The sequence below is a fragment of the Lemur catta genome, chromosome 24, assembly GCF_020740605.2.
Source record: "Lemur catta isolate mLemCat1 chromosome 24, mLemCat1.pri, whole genome shotgun sequence".
NCBI classification, from domain to species: domain Eukaryota; kingdom Metazoa; phylum Chordata; class Mammalia; order Primates; family Lemuridae; genus Lemur; species Lemur catta.
The window spans coordinates 10,945,835-10,970,680 of record NC_059151.1 but is presented as its reverse complement, the minus strand read 5'-3'; the positions used below and the strand labels follow the sequence as shown (position 1 = coordinate 10,970,680).

At 33.7% G+C, this 24,846-nt stretch overlaps 1 protein-coding gene across 9 annotated transcripts in view; it reads right to left on the bottom strand.

The window, feature by feature from the left end:
- The window catches only part of RAP1GDS1 (Rap1 GTPase-GDP dissociation stimulator 1), a 137,065-nt gene that overhangs the window by 56,502 nt on the left and 55,717 nt on the right, over window positions 1–24,846 (bottom strand). For 8 of the 9 annotated variants that reach the window (XM_045536846.1, XM_045536852.1, XM_045536845.1 and 5 more), the window contains exons 3-4: window positions 16,238–16,360; window positions 9,810–9,935 (exon numbers count right to left, since the gene is read on the bottom strand). In XM_045536846.1, coding sequence (XP_045392802.1) covers window positions 9,810–9,935; window positions 16,238–16,360 — 249 coding nt within the window. Of the gene's footprint in view, window positions 1–9,809; window positions 9,936–16,179; window positions 16,361–24,846 lie in introns of those variants that run through there. The other variant, XM_045536853.1, reaches the window with a different exon arrangement.

Sequence of the window (24,846 nt, the reverse complement as noted above, 5' to 3'; positions counted from 1 at the left end):
TGATGCTTACATTTTCCTCTATAATTCTGCCCAAATAGTGTATTTTTATTATGTACCTTAGACATAACCAAATATGTTTGAAGCACTAAAATTAAAAAAAAAAAACTGAACCCATTAACATTTTTTCTGAGATTTAAAAGCAATTTATTCACATTGCAGGTACGGGTAAAATCTATGAAAGACTAGTTATAAAAGCAAAAGCTATAAATATTACATCAGTGAAATTACAAAAATGAGTCATGTAGAAAAAGCCGTCATGACCATTAAATCCTCACATATCAAAAAAGGAGCCTAGGGCCAGGCGCGGTGGCTCACGCCTGTAATCCCAGCACTCTGGGAGGCCGAGGTGGGTGGATCGCTCGAGGTCAGGAGTTCGAGACCAGCCTGAGCAAGAGCAAGACCCCGTCTCTACTAAAAATAGAAAGAAATTAGCTGGACAGCTAAAATATATATATAGAAAAAATTAGCCAGCTACTTGGGAGGCTGAGGCAGCAGGATGGCTTGAGCCCAGGAGTTTGAGGTTGCTGTGAGCTAGGCTGACGCCACGGCACTCACTCTAGCCCAGGCAACAAAGCGAGACTCTGTCTCAAAAAAAAAAAAACGAAGCCTAAAACTTGCAATTTTGTGATATAATATTATATTTAGGTTTAAAGTTTCACTTATGCAGGAAAATTTCTCTCCCTATATATATATTTTTTTACATTTTTAATACCAGAACAAGAGAAGAAAATGAACAAAAGTTTTCACTTCCCAAGGCGCCAGTACCACAGATGCAGTTTAAAATTAGGTCACAGCATAGCACTTCATGGACAAACAGGGTATGGATGTCGTTATCAGTATTAATTCTGCAGTCCAGTAGATTTCTCACATCAGTCAAAAATGTTCACTTCTACTTTCTCAAAACGCCTTTACATAATAGAGGATCCATAAATGACAATACATTTGCTGTAAGAAAATGCCAAAGTTTCTCTTCTCCTTATATTTTTATATTTCTACATTGTTTTATTAAGACTGAATATCTTTAGTTTATAAACAAATTATAAAGTAATTTAACTCAATTATTTCCATAAAAATTACCTAAAATGATTTTTAATTTTTTTTTTCAGTTTTTAATAGTCAAGTGCAGTAGTAAGAAGAGGGTAAAGAATATAACAAGGAGTTCAATCTGTAACTGACTGTGAATAATTGAGATTAACTCAATACCAGTGGACCAGCCTAAAATGACTTTTAAATAGCATTCAGATAACAATGTAAATAATTTATTGCTCCAACTTATTAGTCCAATTGCTCAAGATCAAAATCAAATTTTATCACAAACATTTTAAATAGAAAAGATGTATTTTCTATTTTAAATAGAAAAGATGTATTTTCTATTTTAAATAGAAAAGATGTATTTCACATTTAAAAGAAATTATGCTAGACTACATGTGTGAAAATGTATATATAGTTATGGTTTAGAATTTAATCTGAACTGATGAATAGTTTCTCAAAAAGTATAAACATTTACTCCACTCAGCAGAAAGAACGCAAATTATTCACTTTTAAATGGTATTTATTTTTAATATTTCCTCCCAGCCAAGGGAAATACCCCAAACTTACTTTATAGCAGGGACAACTTTGATTAAAAGCTGAGACAAGTTCTCAGTGCTTCAGCTTGGTTATAAAGCAAATCAGAAAAATTAAAACACTATTTATTAAACAGAGCAGAGGATAATATGTGTTGATAGGGTTTCAATAAGCAGAGGAGAAATTTTATGTTTCATATGTCTGAACTTTCACTTCATCTTTAACAGGTGAAATTAGGATGGTAAAAGTAAGAATAAAACAGATGTAAACCACAGGAAAAAAACAAACAAACAAACAAAAAACAAACAAAAAAACCCCCTCTTTCCTAGAGCTTGATAATTAGACTTTCCCCACCCCACCTAAGATTTGTTAATCAGAAAAGGAAAATTCTAAAGACCATTTAGACTTTTGACTCGGAGAACAGGAGGGAACCTGGTATCCAAGAGACAAAAACTAATTTGGCAGCCATATATGACTTCTTATTGAATCCAGGAAAATTATCCAATATTTCTGCCATGTGCAATGCTCTCTCACATGTTGCCTCCACTTTCATATCTATACAATTATTAATAGTAACAATTACTCAAAAACTATTATTCCACGTCTTCACCAAGACATTAGCTTTCCGTAACATAAACTAATCAAGCACTGGGAAAAAAGCTATGTGCTCTTTGCCCTACAATTTTTATTAAGGTAAAAATTTATGGAATCTTGGATTTCTTAATACCATTTTAAGAAGTGAGGGATTTCAATTTGATATCAAGTACAAAAATAGAAAGATCACAGTTCCTCAAAGTGTAAACTCGCTGAAAGTTAAAGTACAGTATTTAACACTGCTTAAAACTGGTGCAAATTGACAATAAACCACCCAGTCCGAGCACTGCCTCTCACTTCACTCTCTGCTCCAGCCAGTATTTACCGCATCACACCTGGCCTCCTGACATGGCTTCCTGCTATCTGCCGCACCTCTCTCCCCCTTCTCATCCAGACTACACGCTGCTAAGAAACGGAAAATACCAACTTCTTCACGCTATTTTCAGTGGCCCTTTTACTGTCCACCCATCAAAGTACAAAATAATTCCTTAGCCTATGGACATTTTAAGTGCATAACACATTAATAAATAGATGTAAAATCAAGATCTCTAACCATAGTAGACCGACACTACCATTTAGCTATTTTTTAAAAATCATATCTTCATGACTGTCTATTATATGTCCCACAGCTCCAATTCGGAACTTTTCCCCACACACAAGTTTCTTGCCATCACCTTGCTACTGACTTAAACAGCCGGGCTTGACTTCTACCTTACTGGGAAGATGCAGGCTGTGCCAGAAACACTCCTTTGACTGCCCTGATTATTACTTTAGATTTTTTTTTAAACTTTATCTTGTCACTTTTCTCTAATGCCAAAATGTCCTTTCTTATTTTAATACCAACCCATTTACCTGCGTTCATGATTGTGTTTTTTTTTTTTTTGTCTATAATTTTCCCCTATCTATTATCCCCTCTCTAGGAAATTTACTATGATCTTCTCTGTAGGGTTCTCACCTAACAACTTTCTCTCCTTAAATCTTATTTTTGGGGCTATCAGTTTTTTGTTGATTTTTTTTCCCTAAAAGTCAAATTTGGAGGGAGAAAAAACTGAAGGTAATTTTGTCCTTCACATTAATGCATAAACCCCATCTTAAAAATCACGGTTATTGTTGTGGGCCATGCTTTAAAATTTTATGCGTATGTGTGTATATACTCACCCCCACCCCCACTTCAGGTAAGGATAAAAGAAACAAGGTTATTTATTTCCCACTGAAGAGAGAATATGTATGCCTCTTGGATATGCGGGTTTTTAAAACTTTTTATTTTGAAATATTTAGAGACTCTTGGAAACTTACTAAAACAAAAAAGTACAGAAATGTCTGGTGTACCTTTCATCCCGCTTCCTCCCATGGTAACATTATATAACTCTAGCATGCAATATCCCAAGCAAGAAACTGACAGTGGTACATCTACAGACTTTATTCAGAAGTCTTCGGTTTGTATATGCACTCGTGTATATGGATGGTTCTAAGCAATTTTATCGTATGTTTAGATTCATGTAACATTACCAATATGGTATTTTAAAATATTCACTTCGATGCAAATTGATAATAGGCTTTAAAACTCAAAGATAAGCATATTTTTTTGCCTTATAAAATAGAACTTGGATATATTACACAACATACAGAAAATGACAAGGTATAATGAATGCAAAGCAGAATTGTATTTTGGTTTAAAACTAAAATAGGAAATATACTGAAGTGAAAACTTCAAATTTTTAAGTTGTATCCTTGAAGCAAGTTTACCAACCAAAAAACAACACATTTGGACCATATTACCCAAATAAACTTACCTTTGCTAAAGTACTCAGTGTTATTTCTTATTCTGTTAAAGATGAGTACAAGAAACAATCGCACACAGAACATTCGGGCAACTTTTGTAGAACCATTATTGAAGATGCTGTTTATAACACCAGTCAAAATCCTCTACATGTTTTAACCAGGTATGTGCACAGAACCATCTAGCATCTAATGCTTTACTGATGAATTCCTTCTATCATTTGTCTCAACAGTTTTATTGACTGAAGAACTGGCATATTTCTTTTTAGCATAAAATAAAAATTACAAAGCATTATCAAGTTATTTTTTTCACCTTGGCTGCCAAGAAGCTCCAGTTAAATCAGTTCTTATATACAATTATATTATCCCTGATTCTATATTTATATTTAGGCTATATTTATATTTGCCTCTCTTTACATGATTTCTGGCTTTTATATCTGTTTCAAAATGTCTTTATTTTTCATCTTATTTATTTTTTAGAAACAGGGTCTCGCTCTGTTGCCCAGACTGGAGTCTAGTGGTGCAATCATAGCTCACTGCAGTCTCAAACTCCTTGGCTGAAGTGATCCTTTTGCCTCAGCCTTCCGAAGTAGCTGGGACTACAAGCATGTCCACCATGCCTGGCTAATTTTTTCTACTTTTTTTAGAGATGCGGTCTTTTTTTCTTTTTTTACTTCTATATCCAATGGCAGCAATAGAGATGGGGTCTTGCTATGTTGTCCTGGCTGGTCTCAAACTCCTGGCCTCAAGCAATCCTCCCACTTCCTTCTGAGTCACTGGGATTACAGATGTGAGCCACTGTGTCTGGCTATATTTTTGTAGTAAATATCTTGTGCATGTTAATGTATGTATTATATTGCAGCACACTTCTTAGAAATGATGAACATAATATTTGCTTTGCATAACATAACTGGTATTCTATTTAAAACTTTTATATATAAGCGTTATTTAATCCACACAGCAAGCCCACTCTACCAATGAAGAAACTAAAATCAGAAAGATTAAATGATATTTTAGTAAATGGTAGAGCTCGATATCACAGCCATTTGCAACATCCACCTATTAGGGGTCATGTTAAAATCTCATACATTTATAATTGTGTTAATTTTTAAATGAATTATGTTTCTTTTCTAAGCAATGCACCATTTCTTAATTTCTTAACAGCTGCAATTAATATTTTCACCATCCATTTTTTAGTCTGATCAAAACCCACATATTTAGTGTGTACTCTGTAATTGTCCTCAAGTTGTGTTCCTTTGTACATTTTGTTTTCTCTACCACATTTTATGATTTTTAATGGCATGAATTTGATTCTAGAGCTTGTGACAGTGTCACAAAACAACACCTACTTCAATCTGCACTTAGGACACCTGTACAGTGGAGTGCTTCCATGTGATGACAGTTACCTCTGAAAGTAGCAGGAGCAAATTGTTGTTTAGCCTTGATGCGCTTTGATAAGGAATACATTCATAAAATACAAGTTTATTTGGTAAAAACTGAAAAATCTTATTTTTATGCTACTTATTGGCCAGTACTTCTATTCTATCCTAGAACTGAATAAAGAAAAAAATAGGGTAAATATATAGACTTGCAAAGCCCTTTAATAACATAATTAATCAAATAACCTAATATACACATCACTGAAATAAATATTTATTTTAAATGCCAGATATGAATAGTTCCCTGTTGAATATAATTGATGCAAGGACACTTTGATTACTTAGGCAATTTCAAAGCATGTCTGTATTACATTAATACATACTTATCTGACCAACTTACATTATAAAGTATATGATTATTGCTAATTACTTTTCAGCATTTGCAGTCAAAACTAAGATATCTCCATCCTGTATGTAAAATAGTGAAGCATAGTAAGAATCACTAATATACACATGAGTACACACATATATTTGAGCATCCTTCCTATTGACGCTTGAAGTCAATGAAATAAACAATATTTCACTTCATAAACACTAGTGTTGGCAAGCCTGATTACTACTTCATTTTGAACTTTTATTTACCCACCAGTGAGCAAGAATACAATTTTTTCTACACGTAAGACAGCATATCATAAGCTTAAGCGTGCGTATCTTTCCAATACTAGGACTAGTTACATAATAACAAGCATTAATTTTATTTCTATAAGGAGGCATATTCATTTAATTTTAAAATGTACTCACTTGACTTATAAATTTTTCTTCCTCTGTCTATAAAAAGCTGGAAATACTTAATTTCATGTAATTGTTTTCTTCTAGCCTCTACTTACATCTTTTAACCAGTACATGAAATAACGTATCCTGACCTCAAGCAGTAATATCCACAGAGAAAACTGTTTCCAATCACCAATTAATTCCTAGGAATTATAATAAATACAGGATGGGAATTTGAAATGAAGATTTTCAAAACTATAAGGCTAGTGAAATGTATCATCAATTTAAAATGTGCACAGTTGTATAAACAAATCAAGGAAAGGGGGGAATGCCACACAGATGGCCATATACGGAGAACACAACCCTCACTTTTTTCATACCACCTTTGAGAGGGATGTGTGATTAAATAGGCCAAATGTGTGCATTTCTGAAACATGATACTACTTCTCTTTAAAAGCCACATTCCCTAGCATATCCCATCACATACACAGCTTTGATGATTTCTTTCCAAATTGAAATACAGTTTTTCTCTTCTCTTTGATCTGAAAGATGTCAAACTTCTCATTAAAAGAGTCATTTTGGCAATGTTAAAGGGCAGAAGAGTTTTAAAATAATGCTTATATCAGAAGTCTGTTTGGATACTTCGAAAGAGAAACCCATAAATGAAGTGCCTTGGAAGCTCTCTGAAAGAAAAAAGACCAGGGCGTTTTAAATGAAAAATGTTCCCAGCCAGTGATTCTTTCATCTCCACATGCAAGAGGGAGACTGGGATTCAAAAAGTTCATCAGCAACAAAGCCTTACTCCCATTTAGCAGTTATGTCAGCCTGTTACCTCAAGTTAAGATTATATAAGACCGTTTTCTTCCATTAGAAGAGTTCCTAAAATGGGCACTGTCAAGGCTGGTAAAGCTGAAATCCGACCTACTTTTTTAACCAAAGATTTCCATGGATTTTATGGTAATTCTTTCTATACTTACAGCTCTCCTCCTTTCAAATAAACTATGTTAGCTGAAATATGCTAGCAAGTGCTTTACTTTTTAGGTATCAAAGTAAAAATCTATAAAACATGCACAAATTTCTCAAATTTTTATTTCCAATAGTGAATTCCCTATAGAACTTTCTGTATAGATCAGTACTATGGATCTATAGTAAGCCTACTATCATCCTGAATAAATTCCTACCGAAAAAATTATTCATTTGGAGCACATTCATAAAATGTAAGTAAACTGATTAGTCTAACAGGTAAGTTTGATAAATAACTAATATGCGAATTTTAAAACATACTTTATTTGAAAGAAAAAGATTCTTTGTATTTTCAACGCTGTTACATATAGCCTTCCTATTTAAAAATGAAGCATTACATTCCTGACAGTGAAGAAGGTTGATGAATTAATTAAAACAGAAGGCAATAAGACTTTCTTTTAAAAAAAATTTAACTTTTGAGTTCTTTAAAATTCCCAACTGTTACAAAATGAGAAATGCATTTCAAGTATCCACAATCAACCACATAGCATCACATTTATAGACTTTTATATCATTCTTGTAATTCCAATATAAATACTGTAGTTATCCTAAAATAATTCTGCAGAAATCACTAAGAAGTTCACAGAATTTAATTCAAATAAAGGGTAAGAAAGTATGCAGTCTTATGGAAATTATATGCATAAGACAGCATGGCACAATGAATACATTTTATCACATTATTTACAGTAATAAATAACTTCTTATATTTATTCATTTTTAAGACTAACTTCATTTTCCTTAACTAAAAGTTTCCTTAAAAGTTTAAAAATATGGCCTGTATTCTTATTTATCCATTTATCTATATGGTTAATTATCCATTTATCTATAATTTCTATTGAACAAAATGAGGATAAATTGATTATAAATATTTATAAATAAATGAAACAAAAAATTAACTTTATAGCTTAAAACATACCCATAGAACTTTATACAGTGTATATAGATATATCTCAACAAGAGACAAATGGATATGATAAATAATAATGGACTTCAGTTTCATCAAAATAATAATATTATTAACTGGACATTTATTACCCTACCTTTAAGGCTTTTTAGCATACACAGGAAATAAAATTACTCTGTGTCCCTAAAAACCAAAGTAATATGAGACAAAAGCTCACCGTGTGTATTTTTTCTATTTTGCCAATATTAAGTGAAACTCCACGACGAAAGTACTCAAACAGATAATATTTCCTGTGTTCAAACAATGCATAATTCAAGACTAACTCAACTGAACAAGGTTTAAAGAATACTTTTGGTAGTCTTCAATTCTAGTAACACAGAAGGATATGAATAAAAACAATAATAATAATCTCCAAGTACAAGCCACCAATCTCTATTATTCTGCTGAGGTCTTTTTAATATATATTGCCAAAATTAATCATGTAAAACATACATTAAGTGGTTTCATTCTTAAAGGCTGAGATCATAAGCTACAGTATTTAATCAAAATCCTAAATGTGAAAATGCAAACTTATAAATACAAAGCACTAGAATTTTATAAATAAAGCATATTAATACCCTAGGATAAAAAGAACTAGAGTGAAGGAGCAGATAGTTAAACTTACGGGCTGTATTACAGATTGGAAATTTTAAGTGAAAATTCATATTAAGACATCCATGTCCTCAGACATACTATTGCTATTTCAATACTTATGGCTATATTGTAACACAGCTCAGAAAACGTACAGAAAGGAGAATAAATGAGGCTAACTTTACTGCTTCTGCTATAGACCAGTCATAACCAATAAATCTAGTTTCAATTTTTTCCTATTTCTTTCTTATATCATAAATGAATATATTTATGCCCTTTATATCTGGCTCACATGTACAAATCACTTGTTGAAGGACTGCCTATTATAAAAGGGCCATGTCTTTTGTGTTTATAACAAAATATAACTCATTTCAATTATAAACTCAATGGAGAAAATAAGCATCAAAAGTTAATCTAGTTATATAAAAAAACCTAAATTCCAAGGAAGCTTTAAAGGTAAAGTAAAATGTGTGTTTTTGGCTCAGAAAATAGAAATCTAGGGAAAATCAGGATAAATTAATTAAGTTGAATACACTCAGTATTTTTCTGTTTTGTTTCTATGTCAAAAGGGGATGTAAACATTGTAACATTTTTGCACTGTACCCCTACCCCATGTTGTTGCTTTCTCTTTGCCTAGTAGCATAGTGTATTAAAGAAGGTGGTAAGGATGACAATGACATAATGACAAACAGGAATGGAGTTAATGCAAAGCAGTGGGCCAATCTAGCTTTTGAGAAAATAATAGCTTTTATGAATGGTTTTACTCAATTTCAAGTAATTAAAAATGTATTTGGACAGACTTAGAAACTTTAAAAAACTATGTCCATAAGCATTCTCATTCAGATATTACTTCAATAAAATCCAATTGAAAAGATACATATATATTTTTCCTAAATTTAAAAGCCCCAATTTCTTAGAAATTGATTTACTTTCCTCTGAAAACATCATTTGTGATAACAGAGGAAAAGAATTCATTTCCTGTAACTTCTAAGAATACAATGGCCCAAATTTCCATTGATTCTGCTAAATAAGCAGTGCTAAATTATACTGGCCCATATTAGTGTCTTAGCCTAGAAAAGTCAGTGCTAACACCAAAGTGAAATTAATCTGAAAATCATAATTCTTAACAATTCATAAGTGTATTACTGATGCTTGACACTTACGGCTATCGTAACATATGTTTCCTAGAGCCCTGCCCGTTTGAAGCAGCACTTCCTGGTCTTTGCTATTTAGCAGCTGCACCAGTGGTGAAATCAATCCAGCATCCACACATGGAACTCGCATAAATTCTGAAAATAAGAGACATATTTAATTAAAAATCTAAAGATTCACAATTTACATAAATCACCTCACTTAATAAAATATCTACTTTTTAAATGTTTACGGTGGCTTAGTATTTGAAGAGTACATTTCTGTTCAAAAGTACCCTGTTACAACCCTGCTAAATACGTCATGAAATAAGTACACAAAAATGAATAGGGTCATATTTTTCTTTGCTGATAGTCTCTGCCATAAACCAACGGGATTTTTAATTAACTTTCATTACAACTAATTTATCATAATCTTTTTATAATAAGTGGCTATGCTATGGAAGCAATATGCAACGATGGAAACACTGGCAATGTGTTTTCTGTGAGACTGATAAAGTACTACAGTTACAAACTAAGCTATCAAATTGCCTAATTTTTCACCATATGTTCTCTAAATAATTCGAAATATATTTTTAAAACAGGTTTCAGTGAGTCATTAAAAAATAACAAGTCCTTTTCAATTGGTAAGACCTGGGAGAGTCCACTCTTGGTCTTTACTCCGATTCTTTAATAAAATCCATTTCACAGCTCACTCATACTTGCTGCTGTTCCGAGGCATTCACAGGTCTAAAGCACCAAATGTTAAGATTTCTTAAACTTCAAACTTATTTTTTCTTTTCTTTATCGTATACCATCCTCTGTTTATTGACTTCCAATGGTACCACCACTGTCATGATTAGAAATAAACTTTTTTTTTTTTCACACTGCCTCATGATGGACCGCTACAAAATTTAAGGACAATGAAGATAAGTAATTGATGATGAAAGTTCTCCAATAATCAATATTACTATCATTTTGGACAGCACCACTTACCATAAGGACGTTCTGGTCAATACAGTCAACAAAGAACTAATTCCTCAACCCATAACCTGTCCTACTAAAAAAATCACTATCTTTTTGCTCTCACTCTTTCAAGGAGGTCTACTCCTTAGTTGGTTCCCCACGTACCTTCATAAGCAATCCTCCTCTTTCCCTTCGTTTTCAAATCCTTAGAGCACAGGGCTATTAGGTGAGCTGTCACCTCTGAAATGACTTCTCTTCCCCTTAACATAGCTTTAAGTCACAGAGGTATTCCTCTCTGCCTAAATAAAGGATCTCATTCCTATCATATCTCTTTCTTACTTGTCACTGTCTTACTGAAAACCCCCTATAATTCCAAGATTGAGAGTATTTCCTACTTCTAAAACTAGTCTTTAAGTTTATCCTTGATAGTTTTAACTTAGTAGTATGAGGTATCCTACCACTCATGTTGGAAAAATACATTATGCTATCCACATCAATGAATTCAATGACCAGCTATAGGAGATAACACATCAGTCTGCTTGTTTACCTCTTAATGGTTACTTTAGAATCTTTATATTTCATATCTCAACATACCAACTCAAATTAATCAAATTTTTTCCTTTTCAACTGGTCTATGCCTAGTTTCCAACAGATCATTTGATTAATTGCTAAAACAAGAAATTTAGGAGTGGTCTGATTTGCACACTTATTTCATAAACTTGTTATATCTTGTTTGTTTTGTTGTTGCTATTCTTTAGGCAATGGCAACATGAATGAATTACTGTTTGTCTTTGCTCTCATGTTCTAATTATCTATATATCAATCTTTCAAAATTTTGACTCTACAACCAACAGCTTCAGGTATACTTGAAATGAGGAGGGTAAATAATTGTAGGAAAATTATGAAATCAAATAAAACTATTCTGAACTTTTTTTTTTTTAACTTAAAAACATACAAAGATAAAACAAAGCTAGTATAGTCTTCATCGTTTAATCAACACTGCCAGTCTCTGGAGAAAGTAAACTCTTTCTAAAAATCTCTTGCTTTTCAGCCAATTTACTTTTTCAACTGAAAGGTAGCAGCTCTCCTAAGCTAATTTTAAAGACATGAAGTTACCATCCTTCAGACAGATTTATATAAAAATCATATCAGGAATTTATCAACAATATGTTTAAAATATTATATGTATTACATTGGAGAGGCTTCAGAATGGCTGTGACGGTCATCCTTGTTCAAAGGGGTTTCTACCATATACATTCCTAAGCCTGCTACTTATTCACATCTGGCTGGACTCTGACTCAAGTCCAGTCTACACACAGGCTTGCCAATAGCCTAATGGTCTATTTTGAAAGATCTGCTAAACAGCAGTAGTGATAAACGTTGGCCAGGCGTGGTGACTCACACCTGTAATCCTAGCACTTGGGAGGCTGAGGCAGCAGGATGGCTTGAGGCCAGGGGGTCAAGATGAGCCTAAGAAAGAGCAAGACCCCATTTCTACAAAAACAGAAAAATTAGCTGGGCATGGTGGTACGTGCCTGTTGTCTCAGCTACTTGGGGGGTTGAGGCAGGAGGACTGCTGGAACCTAGGAGTTTAAGGTTGTAGTGAGCTATGATGGCACCACTGCACTCTAGCTTGGCAGTCGGAGCAAGACCCTGTCTCAAAAAAAAAAAAAAAAAAAAAAGAGACTCTCTCCCTTGGCAATTTGAACTCATAGACTAAAAAGTTCTTAGGGTAGGGAGAGTATGGTAAGGAACAGGCTAAAACCAAGCTACATATAAAATGACAGCAAGTAGAAATCAAAGTCAGTGGAAGCCATTAGGCCGTAGCAAGTAGAAATCACTAAGTATTTGTATATATGTGTGTGTGTATGTGTGTGTCTCTACAACATAGAATTCATTTTGCTTTCTGCATAGTGTTTAGACTTTAATGTAGAAATTCAATACAGAAACTTTAAGGAATAGGCATTGTTCTATCTCCCTAATAAAATTTAATAACTGATGGAAACCACAAAATAAAATTTTCTTTTTATATACACTGAGATTTATAAAACCCCCCTTTACATATCTCTTTATCAAATATTTAAAAAACAGACACAGGTTGTATCTTCCCCACTTTCACCTACCTGAAGGAACTAAATATTTCATTAAAACTCTTAAACCAAAGTTTACAAGTCAAATAAAAACACTGAGTACTAGAGTCTACTTTAATGTTTGTTATACTAAATCATAATATATATTCAGAGTTTGAATTTTCTCTAATAACCTCTCTATTACTTCTTAACTTTTTATATTTTTCTTTTGAAGAACGAGGAAAACTGCGAGGCATGAATATAAAAGAATGAGTGACTTTGATATGTGGGTTGTCAAGCTGACATTATTTTTCATTCACACTTTGTATTGCTCTTGTTTTTAAACATAATACTGATAATCATTCTTACAAAATGACTGAGGTTAAGTTTCTAACACCAAAGTGTCAAGATACACTTTAAGCTACCTGACAATATAGTCTGGAGTGTCAATTTTACTGAACGATTTTTCTAGGACACACACACATTTTACACTAAAATAAACATGTACTTGTTATGGAGTAGAGGGCAAATTTAAAATGAATAAATTTGTAAGACAGAACAGGAGATTTCTGTGTCTCTGATGGTGCCCTCCCCAGATGCTCTTGGGTATACACTTTGACTGTTTTGTTGTTAAGAGCATCCAGGCATAAGTTTTGATAAATACTTTTGCAATCTGATAAAGTACACATAGGAAAAAAACCAGCACATGTTGATCCAAACGACTGATCCTGTATTGTTTTAGACTGAGACTTAGTTCTCAAGCTTCATACTCATCACCCAGAGGACTTGTTAAAACACATGTCTAGGCCCCCTTCTGAGTTCCTGATTCAGTAGGTCTAGGTGAGTGGATGCAAGAACAATCTGTATCTAAGAAGTTCCCAGGTGCTTCTGTTGCTAGTCCAAGACAGAGAACTGCTTTAGAGGAATAGATGTAAAGTAGCTAAACTTTGGCTTGTTTTTACACATTTTCACTTCCGTTACCAGCCCAATCTTTCAGATTATATGCTGCTATCCCTGTACTCAGACAACTAGTACACTTTCCACGGCTATCATAAAGTCTCACTGAAAATAAGTAAAAGGAGAGGAAACAAAGTAATGCATAAATTCCATCTATTATCACTAAGTGGGAAGACAGGCAAGATTTCTCACATATATAAAATAACCCTATCTCATACGGGATTGTTACGAGAATTTGAAATAAAGTACACAACACTTGAAACAATGTAGGCACATATTAGTAGCTAGCATTAGGAATTATTATAATTATTATTATTCTATTATTATTAGAAACCTTGAGAGTCCAGTTCTGAAAAGCAGGAAATATTCACAGGTATTTCCTATCTTGCTTATTTCTCCTTTGCCTCAAATCAGTTTTAAGTCTATCACATGGGGGATATTTTATTTAAAAAGTCTAAAGATCTTTTACTACAATTTATGGTCATAGCTATCCTCCCACATTAAACTTGCCTGTGGAACTTTTTACTAAAATCCTCTTCATGAATTCTGAACATCAGCACAAAGTCAGGTATGTTAATTGTTAGAGTCTTTTTTTGTAGGTTTTGGGTTTAATATAAATCTAAGAAGCATATGCTAATACTTCGCCTCCCTGCAAAGCAGGGTAAAGATGAACAAATCAACTTCCAGCCTCATTTTCTCTGGTTCATATAATCTTTTTTCACTGTCAAGTTTCTAATAAGAAGAAATACAAGCCCAATCAATATACTGTTATGTCATGTTGCATTTCTAAAGATATGTATTTGTTTTAAAAAGAACACTCAACAAGATTCTATCCAGTCTACTTTCTCTGCCAGTCACTGAAAAAAACCATGTGGTGATTAAGCAATAATCATCCAAGTGTATCCCATTTATTTTAACTAGTAGAGGTTAGTAATATGCCCTTTATCAGCCTCTGATTAAAAGAACCAATGTTAAAAAAATTCTATCATGTTTTTAGAACATAGCTGTCATCTACTAGAGTATTACTAGAAGAAACCCTCAGCAGCAGAGTTGTCATGAAGCTGTGACAAAGCATTCTGAGGAATGATGTTAAGTAAGAGCATACAAGAATGGCAACCTATTACACAAAAATCCATTACCCAAAATTTCTGAATATATGCTACAATGTGTGACCATTCTTAAGAAAAAGGGTTTTAAGACAAAAATTGTGGAATTTCTTCTTGATTTCTGAAAATCTATATTGTGAATCTAATGAGGTTAAAAATAAACTATTTGATCTTAAAAAACTAAGCTGCTTTGTATCTACTATGATTCAGGCAGAGGTTGATCTAGGCGGGTAACAATGTCTGAAAAGGATCCATTTTCAAACTAGATCTGCTTCCTGGATGTGGCGTACAAGCAGGAAGTGGCCAATTTTCAGCCAACATTGTAAAAATGGTTTAGCAATATAGAACTTAATTGGAACTTAAAGGGCATTTTGAGAACTTCTAAGCAAATGGCAAAGTTTCACAGCAATTTTCTTTTTGGTAACACGCTTAACACCACATTGTTTTGTAGGCCAAAAACAACATATACTGACTGGTACTTTGCACAGAGCCACCTGCCATGGTGATTATACAAATGAAGCCAGAATTTAATTTCTTTTCTCTAAAGTATAATATATGCAGCATTGTAAAATAAAAGAACTAAAAATACCAAACTTTGAAAATTGAGGCACACTAAAGTTATTATATTTAGTACGGCCTTTCTTTATGCTTTAAAAAGTCCTTGAGGAATTCAGTGTTTTTCTCAATCTAACTGAATTAAAATCATGTGCAAATACTTTTGCTATAATATAATTTCTCTAAACAATCTCTCACTGTATAAACAATGACACGGATTAAGTATTATATAAGCTAAGCTTGTTAGCGTTGTTTTTCCAGAATATTCTTACATGGCAATTTAATAAATATATGTTTTCCATGAAGGTGAGTGTTGAGAACAGAACATATTCCAACTACACTGCTGAAGTCAACTGCCAACGTCAGGATGATAGGTGAGACTAAAAAAAAGAATAGTGAGTATATCTGGGTATAACACAAACAAACATAAACATTAAAAAAGGTACACTCTGTGTTCTTAGGTTTTACGAAAAAAAAAGTATGCTTTCCTGTGACAGTGAAGAGGAGTGACTCAATGGCAAGCTCAAGGATCCTACAGCCAAAGTAGCAAGTGACAAAGGTGTAGCTGGGACGAGCAGTGCTTTCCCTAATTTTACTCTGAAGGAACAGAACAGCAAATGAGACATGTATGAACAGAATGACTATAACTACAATCATTTAAGACAATTACATTGAAAAAGTCAAAGCAAGAGAAACAGAAATAAAAATGTCTAATCTACAAAATTAAAACATAAATTAATAAAACATACTGACAAGTAAGGTGTAAAACTGAAGATGTTCCCAGCAGAAAAATTCTTGAGGAGAACCTCACCATTTTTGGCTACTTCTGCTATGATGTTAGCTACTTTGGCTGTGCAGGGAGACTGTGGAGTCAACAGACTTGCAAACAGCTGAAGTATTCCGCTTCCTTGTAGTTTTTCACTGGTTTCTGTATCTGAAAGAGACACAAAGAGCTTCAATGACAATCTTTAACATCGACACTGACAACTGTTATCTACAATAAATTCTTCAAAAATTCTCCCCATCCATAACAGAAATTAGTTTCAGTATACATTCAAATGTATGTGTTCATATGAAATTACCTTTGCTCTGTAAGTGGCTTTTATCTTGAGCTTTAATCTGCAAAAAACACTTGATAATATAATATTTTGTCTATCTACACTCAGATTATAAAAGAATTCTTTCTGAATATATCATTTGCATACCAAACTTACTCTCAATGTTAGTTTCAACCCTGTCTATTCAGATCATAAAATGCTTTTTTTCTGTATCCTTTTTGAATTCTAAAAGCTAAAACAGCTTATTATTTTATATAAACTCTATGGTTCCCTATAATGACATAGCAACTTTTAAAAATGGCAATTATATAAGCAAAAAACTCACCTCATATCATTTTATATGGAATGAATGAGTTATCACTCAGCTATTGCTGAGGAGATTATATAGTTCCATACGAAGCCTATGGTTTTCATACAACTCATTTAAACCACCATTAATGAAGGCAACTACAAAAACCCATGGTATTGGTAACTCTACTTGGCGATATATTCAAGAGGCCCCTACTTCTTTCTTTTCCTTCCTTGTTAAAATACAAATAAAGAGCCCACAAGACCAAGCTATTTCATGGATCTGTTAATGAAAGAATGACTTATTGAAAAATAAAAATAAAGAAAAGCTCAAGGAAATTAAAATTACTATTTGCACACAATGAAGATAAATAACATGTTTAATGTAGAGGGTTATAAGGTTCACTAAATTTGTTTCTATACGTAGCTCCCCTAAATCCTTCAGATCCTTGGATAGACAGTAGCTCCCCTAAATCCTTCAGATCCTTGGATAGACATACTAATAATAGAGAATCCTAAACATTTTTTAAGTAAATGGCAGTTGATGTGATCAATAAATCATTTCTTATAGAATAATTTGAGAAAGTACATAGAAAAGTAAATAATGATTTCCTTACAAGAAGGCTGACTGTTTTTAACACAGTGTTTTCCAAACTGTGGGTCCCAGTCCATTAGCGAGCTTTGAAATCTATTTGGTGAACAAGGACCACCAATTTATTAAAAAGAAAAATAGAATTAACACCACTTACAACAACAACAAAAGAATAGAAAACAAAATTGCACGTAGTAAAGTGAAATACTGTTAGTGAAATTTTGCTTTGAATTATGCATATGCCTATGTAACTGTACATGCATGGGTTCGTTCTCTCTCTCTCTCTCTCTCTCTCTCTCTCTCTCTCTATATATATATATATATATATATATATATATATGTCAAATGTATTTCTGATCATCAGTTTGTGTAAAAACTTAAAAACCATTCTTCCAGGCACCCCTTGACTATCTGCAATTCTGATTTAAAGAACCGTAACATCCCCACTATATGCTTTTATTTTGTTTCTTGGACTAAAATAATAATTTTTAAGGTACCACCTGAAAATGTGACAGCTAAGATCCATGTTTTAAAGCAAGAAGCCAAAAAAGAAATGAACTCAACTCGCCATGTTAAAATCCTCCCTTTTCTGACCATTTCTACCAGAGGATGTACAACCTTAGAACATGGGTCACACTGCCCCAGGGGTCTAGCCCCACCATCTGCTGGTGCTGGGATGACAGCAAGAGTCTGGCATAAGGCATGAATCATGATTAGATGTGAAGCCGAGGCATTTGTGTGTGTGGAGGCGAGCAGTTAACTGCAAATCACCCAAGCATGTCTCACTTTATAACTAAAAGAGTGGCTTAATATCAGAGCTTAATGTCGGGGGCAAGGGGAACACGAAACAAAACAATGTAAACTCTTGCACTCGGATGAGACTTTTCCCACAGATTACAATCTAATGAATTGGAAGGACAGCAGTATTAAAATAGGAATCAAGAATTTGGGAATAGTATTTTTTATTGCTATTATCAAAGAAATAAAAGCGGAAAACATAATCTGGTTTTTCACATAAATCTGATTTACAATTTAGAAAAATCTAACAGGACTTCTATTTACCTGCTAGCATGCAGATTTTTACATAGGTTTAGAATTTAAGCATCTGGGAATTACCTTTTTACTTTGGCATAAAAACGTAAAGAATAAAATACTGCTTATCACTAAAACACCACTGTCCAAGAAATAACCACAAAGTTTTAACTTCATTTCCTTGTATACTTTCTGCACTGGCATTCTGTTACATCTCAAAATGGATATTAACATGTGAGCTGAGGATGTTCCCAGGTATTTGTGAACACCCTTGAAATGATTTTAAAAGGGGATTAACAAGTAGTCAGAGGCTGATGAGTTTTCAAGTCCAAATGAATGCCTACTTGTACCAAAAAAAAAAAAAATGCATTGTGATCAGGAGTCCATTAAAAAAAGTAGACTTTTCATTTTCTTTAGCCAGACTACTATTGACATTTTAACTACATTTCTTTTAAATGTTTGCAGGAATCAATTCAACATCTTTTTCCCCCCTTCACATTTAGGTATGGTCATAAAAATATTTGCGTATGCCCACAAATTATAGGCAGCTGGCAGTCCTTGAATTTTGAAGGACCCATATATGAAGGGCAATTGCTACTGTCAGGTAGTGTCTGTGGGAACCGCTGCAGGAGTCGTACCCATCACGACAGCCCTTGCAGAGCTGCAAGTGCTCGTTCTCTCTGAAGCTCTGTGTTCATGCTCCGCCTAACCTGACGGCAAGGAGGCAGCTTAGTTATGACACTGCCAGGGATACAAGGAAAAGCAAACTGGGCAATCAGGCCAGAGACACTTGAAAGAAGAGTAAATCAAGAAGCCATGCTATGAAGCCACATGGGGAGAAGCTAAAGCACGACTCACACAATTCCTCAAGGCCAATACGGGGGCAAAAGTTCCCAACAAAGCTGCCAAGTAAATACATTAAAATAACTGGCTTTGCAGTTAAATACCAAGAGGGGATTTTCAGGTATGCTACTATAACAGGCCGAATTTATGATATTATGTTAGCATAAAGGCTTCATGAGCATAAATTAATGAAAAGCATTTGATAACCAATTTACAGTACACGTCAAGATAGAAAAACAAAATGACTGCTATTGCTCTGACTGTATTAGGTTAAAAATGTATTTGGGTTAGATTGATAATACAGCTTTAGAGTAATAAAAATGCTTTAAGTTTTATTAGAGTTATGAGAACAATGAAGAAGTGGTATCTTCATATTGTGTGTACTAGGGATCCTTATGGCAGACTGAGAAGACAGGTTTTCAGTGAGTAGTCAGATATGGGATTGAATATAAGGACCAGGAATATGATTCAAAGGGCCCTTGGTATCCTGGTCTCTGGGCAACTGTATTATTTCTCAAGGGGTAGATTTTTAAAACAGGGTGTAACAAAGAGACCTAGCCCTGTGCCTGGGTGATCTGATTCAAATCCAAGGCCTCATTTACTACCACAGAGACAAATCCCAAATCCTCTCCTTTTATCCACCAGAAAACAAAACAGTTGTACTTGGATATATCCTAAATAACTCAGATTTAATGTGTAAAATCAAATTTACCCTCTTTCCTCTAAATTCATTCTGGTCTCTATCTCAGTGAATGGTAGGGGACTCACTTAAGCCAGGACCTAGAATAATTATAAATTTTTCTCTTTCAGTAAATGGTTTTCTACCACTCACATTTAATCAGAACATAGGTCTCATAGATTCCATTTAGCTCTCTTTTGCGTCTATCTTTTCCTTTCTACATACATATTACTTTAAGTTCTCAGTTCTGACCTTTATTAAATGCAACAGCCTCCTCAACAGTCTCCCTGAGTTTGCCTCCCTCACCAATCTATCATCTACAATGGTACACCAGAATAAAACGTCTAGAAATGCAAATTTTACATCATTTCCCTAAATCTTTAAGGGGTCCTCCATAACTTTTAATTAAACATTCAAGCACATCCATATTTCCCAATCCTATCTCCTGATACTCCTCCATAGAAATCCTACACTGCAGCCACACTAAATTAAAGTAACACAAATTAATCATCTTATTTCGTAACTCTTTTCTGCATACGATGTTCCCTCTCTGAAATGCCACCCCCCCAACCCTACCATTTTAGCTAATTCCTACTCAGGCTCGCACTGTCCTCATTCAAAGGTACCTGACTAAAAGCTATTCAATCTTTTTAACGATATCTGACTACCATAAAAACTCTATGTCTTAACTTCATATTGAGAGCATTTAAACAAATTTTCAAAACATTTTCAAACATGTTACTCTTCATTTTTAAGTCATGTGAGATAGCCATGACAGGTCATGTTTGTCATATTACAAGGCCATATGATGACATTATATTGAAAAAAGAGTAAGAAACCAGTTTTCCCAGTTCCTAGTCTAGTGTTCTTCCTGACACAACTGTCATTTGAAAATACATGTTCACGACTATGCCTTGGCTGGATGTGCCAAATTATTATGTGAAAAATATTCTTATTTAATATCTTTTAAAGGAGTAAAAACTAAGGTAAGACAACTAGATAAGAAATGGATGTATAATATTCTCAGGTAGGTAAACTGAGGCAGTAATTAAAGGAAAGAAAGGGAGCTGAGCATACAGAGAGTAAAGTAGGTTTTAAAAAGACTTAAAACACCAAAGAGGAATATGCTGAGTATATGTAGATTAAGGTAAGGGCCAGATAACTAAGAAATTAAGGTTTCTAAAACAAAATAGAAGTATGGGAAGTAGGGAAGGAGGGTGGGAATGAACAAAATGGGAATTCTTTCACTGAAGACAACTTTTCCCCCATAAAGGAAACCGATTCAGGTTCTTAAGCAAACAAAAGGAAAACAATGATGTATGCAGTCATGAAAAGAAAGAGAGAAGAACAAAAACTCATTTTTACAATGATTCACCCTTAGAAACAGGTCTTGCTAAAAGACTAAGTTGTGAGACTTATTTTATAAAATTACAATAAATGATTTTGATAGTTTTGTACTCATTTCAATTCCAGGGATAATGTAGGCTGTGGGAGTAGGAGAAGTTATGCGTTTGGAACTCATCACTAGAACAAGCAGAGAGATCTGCTAGTTTGACTGTTCCCTTTAAAATTACCACTAAGTAGGTCATAAAGCAGTTGCTAAAAAAATTAAGAGTTGTATAGTTAAATAAAATGTATTTACTGAAAAAGTAAACACCATGAATAAATGTGTTAATGACTGTGGAAAAGGCAGAGCATATAATGAAAGTTTTTCACCTAGAAATCACATTATTGAAAATATAGATATTTCCCTATAGGAAATGTGGATTTCCTTACTTCAGACTAAGAGAATGAGGGTGAAGTAAAACACTGAAGGAAAATTTTCAGTAAAGGATTCATCTCCATTCTATTGTAAAATGCCTTGGGGGAAAATATAAAATAAACAAAGCTAAAGAGATTTGGCATCTGCAAGATTCTTTGAAGTCTTTAATTTGCTAATGTCTACTGTGAACCTATAGGACTATATACTATTTATCAAACAAGTAATTTCTTAATAAGGGCATCTAAGAAACTGAGTGATCCAAAGAATATATTATTTAAGGAAATACTACTTTATATACAAAGTATAGGTCAATGGGATATAAAATTTACTCCACTTTTCCAGGAAAACAAAACAAACAAAAAGGTGCATTAAAAAAAAAGGTACGTTAAAAAAAAAAAAGGTAAAGAGAGTCACTTAAAACCAACATTATTATAACCTTGGTGAAAGGAAAAAGCATTAAATGGCTCACAGTATCATCTTAAATTAAGGTGAAACTAAAAAGTGTTCAACAATAAGTAACTACTGTAATAGAGACAAAGGTCTAAAAAAGAACAAAATGTTTTACAAGCTGTCTCTTTAAGACCCCCTCACTCTTTCTGGGAATTAAAACCTACATCCCTGCCTGAGGCCAGTAATCAGACGGGCAGGGGGGGTGCCCTTTGTTCCCTGTACCTCAGGAGATGGCTCAGTGGAAACCTACAGTTCTAGGATGCTATAGTTACAGGATACTATTGTTAAACAACAATAGCCTGAAGCCAAAAACTCCCTTTGAAAACTCTGAATTTCTGCTTATGGATAAGACAATGGTACTTTTAAGACAAGAGTCTCCCATTCTCCTCATTTGCAGGCAAATTAATAAACTTCTCTTTACTTTTCCTCAAACCACTTTGTCCTTGTTCTTCTGCAGACTCAGGAACAAGTGTCGAACTTTCAGTAACACTACTCCTGTGGTCCTGCCATTTGAAAAAGAACATTATGTAATCATTAAAAGCATCACGTTAAAAGAATATTTAAGATCATGAGTAAATGCTCAAAAAAAGTTTTAAAAAAGCTACAATTATGTGCTATAATTCACATTTTTAAAATAAAAATTTTGTTTTTCCGTATTTTCCAAATTCTATACAATGTGAAAGTTGTCAGAATCAAAATGGAGTCACTTGTATTTAAAACAAACAAACAAACAAAAACTATCACAAAAGACTGCAAAAATCGCAACCGTGCACAAAGGCCATCACAGCCTTACACGAAAAATACTTCTGCCCAGCAACTGCCTGTGTAACCTTGGAACCGTATCACCCTTGTTACTGGCCCCTGTAGCCCAGTGGATACAGGATGGCTAACTATAATAAAAGCTATGACCTAGAACACCAGCCCAAACTCCTGACAACCCCCTGGCAGAATTTATAGGATTTTCTTTGCTCTGGAGCCTTTATTAAGAAATGGAATGACATTCTCAAACATTGAGCCATGCCAGGTTTTCTGAGACTCCAGACAGCTATAGGTTACGGCCCATTCTCATGCACATTTTTAAATCTAACAAATTACATCAAGGAAAATTCAGAGCTCAAATGATCATTATTCAAACTCTCTGTAAAAACCTTGAAACTATAGAGTTGACATGTAGAACCATCTAAGTTCTCTATTTTTTTCTGCTAACTTTTCTACTGATTTTGATAGGGGAAACATTTTCTAAAATGAACAAATAGTACAAATCTATAAAATACTGATATGTGACAGTTCAAAATTTCTTGCTTCCTAGGTTTTCACCAAAAATTAAACTAAGAATTAAAATTCTAAAATTAAAATAGTAATATTTTAATTCTAAGAATTAAAATACAAAAAGATGTGTTTTTAATGAAAACATTTAAAAGGCATAAAAATGTATTTTCTATTGAGAAAAAATAATTTTGTATAATTCTGTTTAAAGGTTGTTTCAAAATATGGAGTTAGGATGGAAATAGAAATAAGATAGAAAGGAACAAGTAAGTAGGACAGAGATGTGAAGAAAGTTATAGGTATGAAGTTGTATTTTTGGTAAGAACAGTATAAAAGAAAAGAGAATAATTTTGTATAAGAAAGAGTCTTGTGTAGTAAATTTTTGTCCAAAAGCAAAATGATAAGTTATTTAAGAAAGAATAAGTACAGGACAAAGCAGAAAGTCTAAGCATGCAGTCAAAGGTCTGTGAAGATCGTGAAAGGTTCATGAAGAATAAATTTATGAGAGAAATTTGTGTGTGATTAAGTTGGCTATAATTAGAATGGAATTATTTAGAAGTCTTTTTAAGGATTGAGCTTTGATATTAAAATACACTGATACAAAACTAAAAATTTGGGGCCGGGCATGGTGGCTCACGCCTGTAATCCTAGCACTCTGGGAGGCCGAGGCGGGTGGATGGCTCGAGGTCAGGAGTTCGAGACCAGCCTGAGCAAGAGCGAGACCCCCGTCTCTAAAAAAAACAAAACTAAACTAAAAATTTGGTCCCCTATGTTAGAACAAGGTTCTGCTGAAGTACTGATCTGCAATTAGTAAAACTGCAAGAGGTTTTGATTTTTAATTCTAAAATATGTTTGTTTACCAGTTATCTTCTAAACTGAAGCTTGTTTTGTTTTACAGACTCTAATTTCTCTAGTTTTAGGTCGGAAATGCTGTCTTTTTCATTTAGAAAGGTAATTTCATTTCCTGAGGTAGACTTTCCCTCCTGAAGCTTCTAAGATTCGTATCTCAGAAGTCCAGCTTTGCTGTGTATTGCTGCATGATTTTGTAGGTCTTGCATTATTGCCTTCAGCTCTCTTTTCACCCATTGAAAAATCCATCCTTTTGCTTATATAGGATGTTAACTCTTTCTTTAAATCTTTTCATCAGCTCCTTTTTTGTCTAGTTTCTAACTGTGCTGTTATAACTTGAAACTGAAATGTTCTGTCCTGCAGGCCTAGAAAAAGCAATGTTTTCTTCTAGTAAAACTTGACTCTGTGCTCTTGGCTTTTCTTGATGTGTCTGAATTGCTCCATGTAACTAGGAGATTTCTCATGCTGTTGCCAAGAGCCATGCATTCCCTGTGCAAGCTTTTAATTTTATTGTTTATATTTGTTTATAATATGGTGTACATTCATAACCTTGGACATACTCTTAACTGTGTCTGATTAAATTCAAGTACCTTTTTCATCA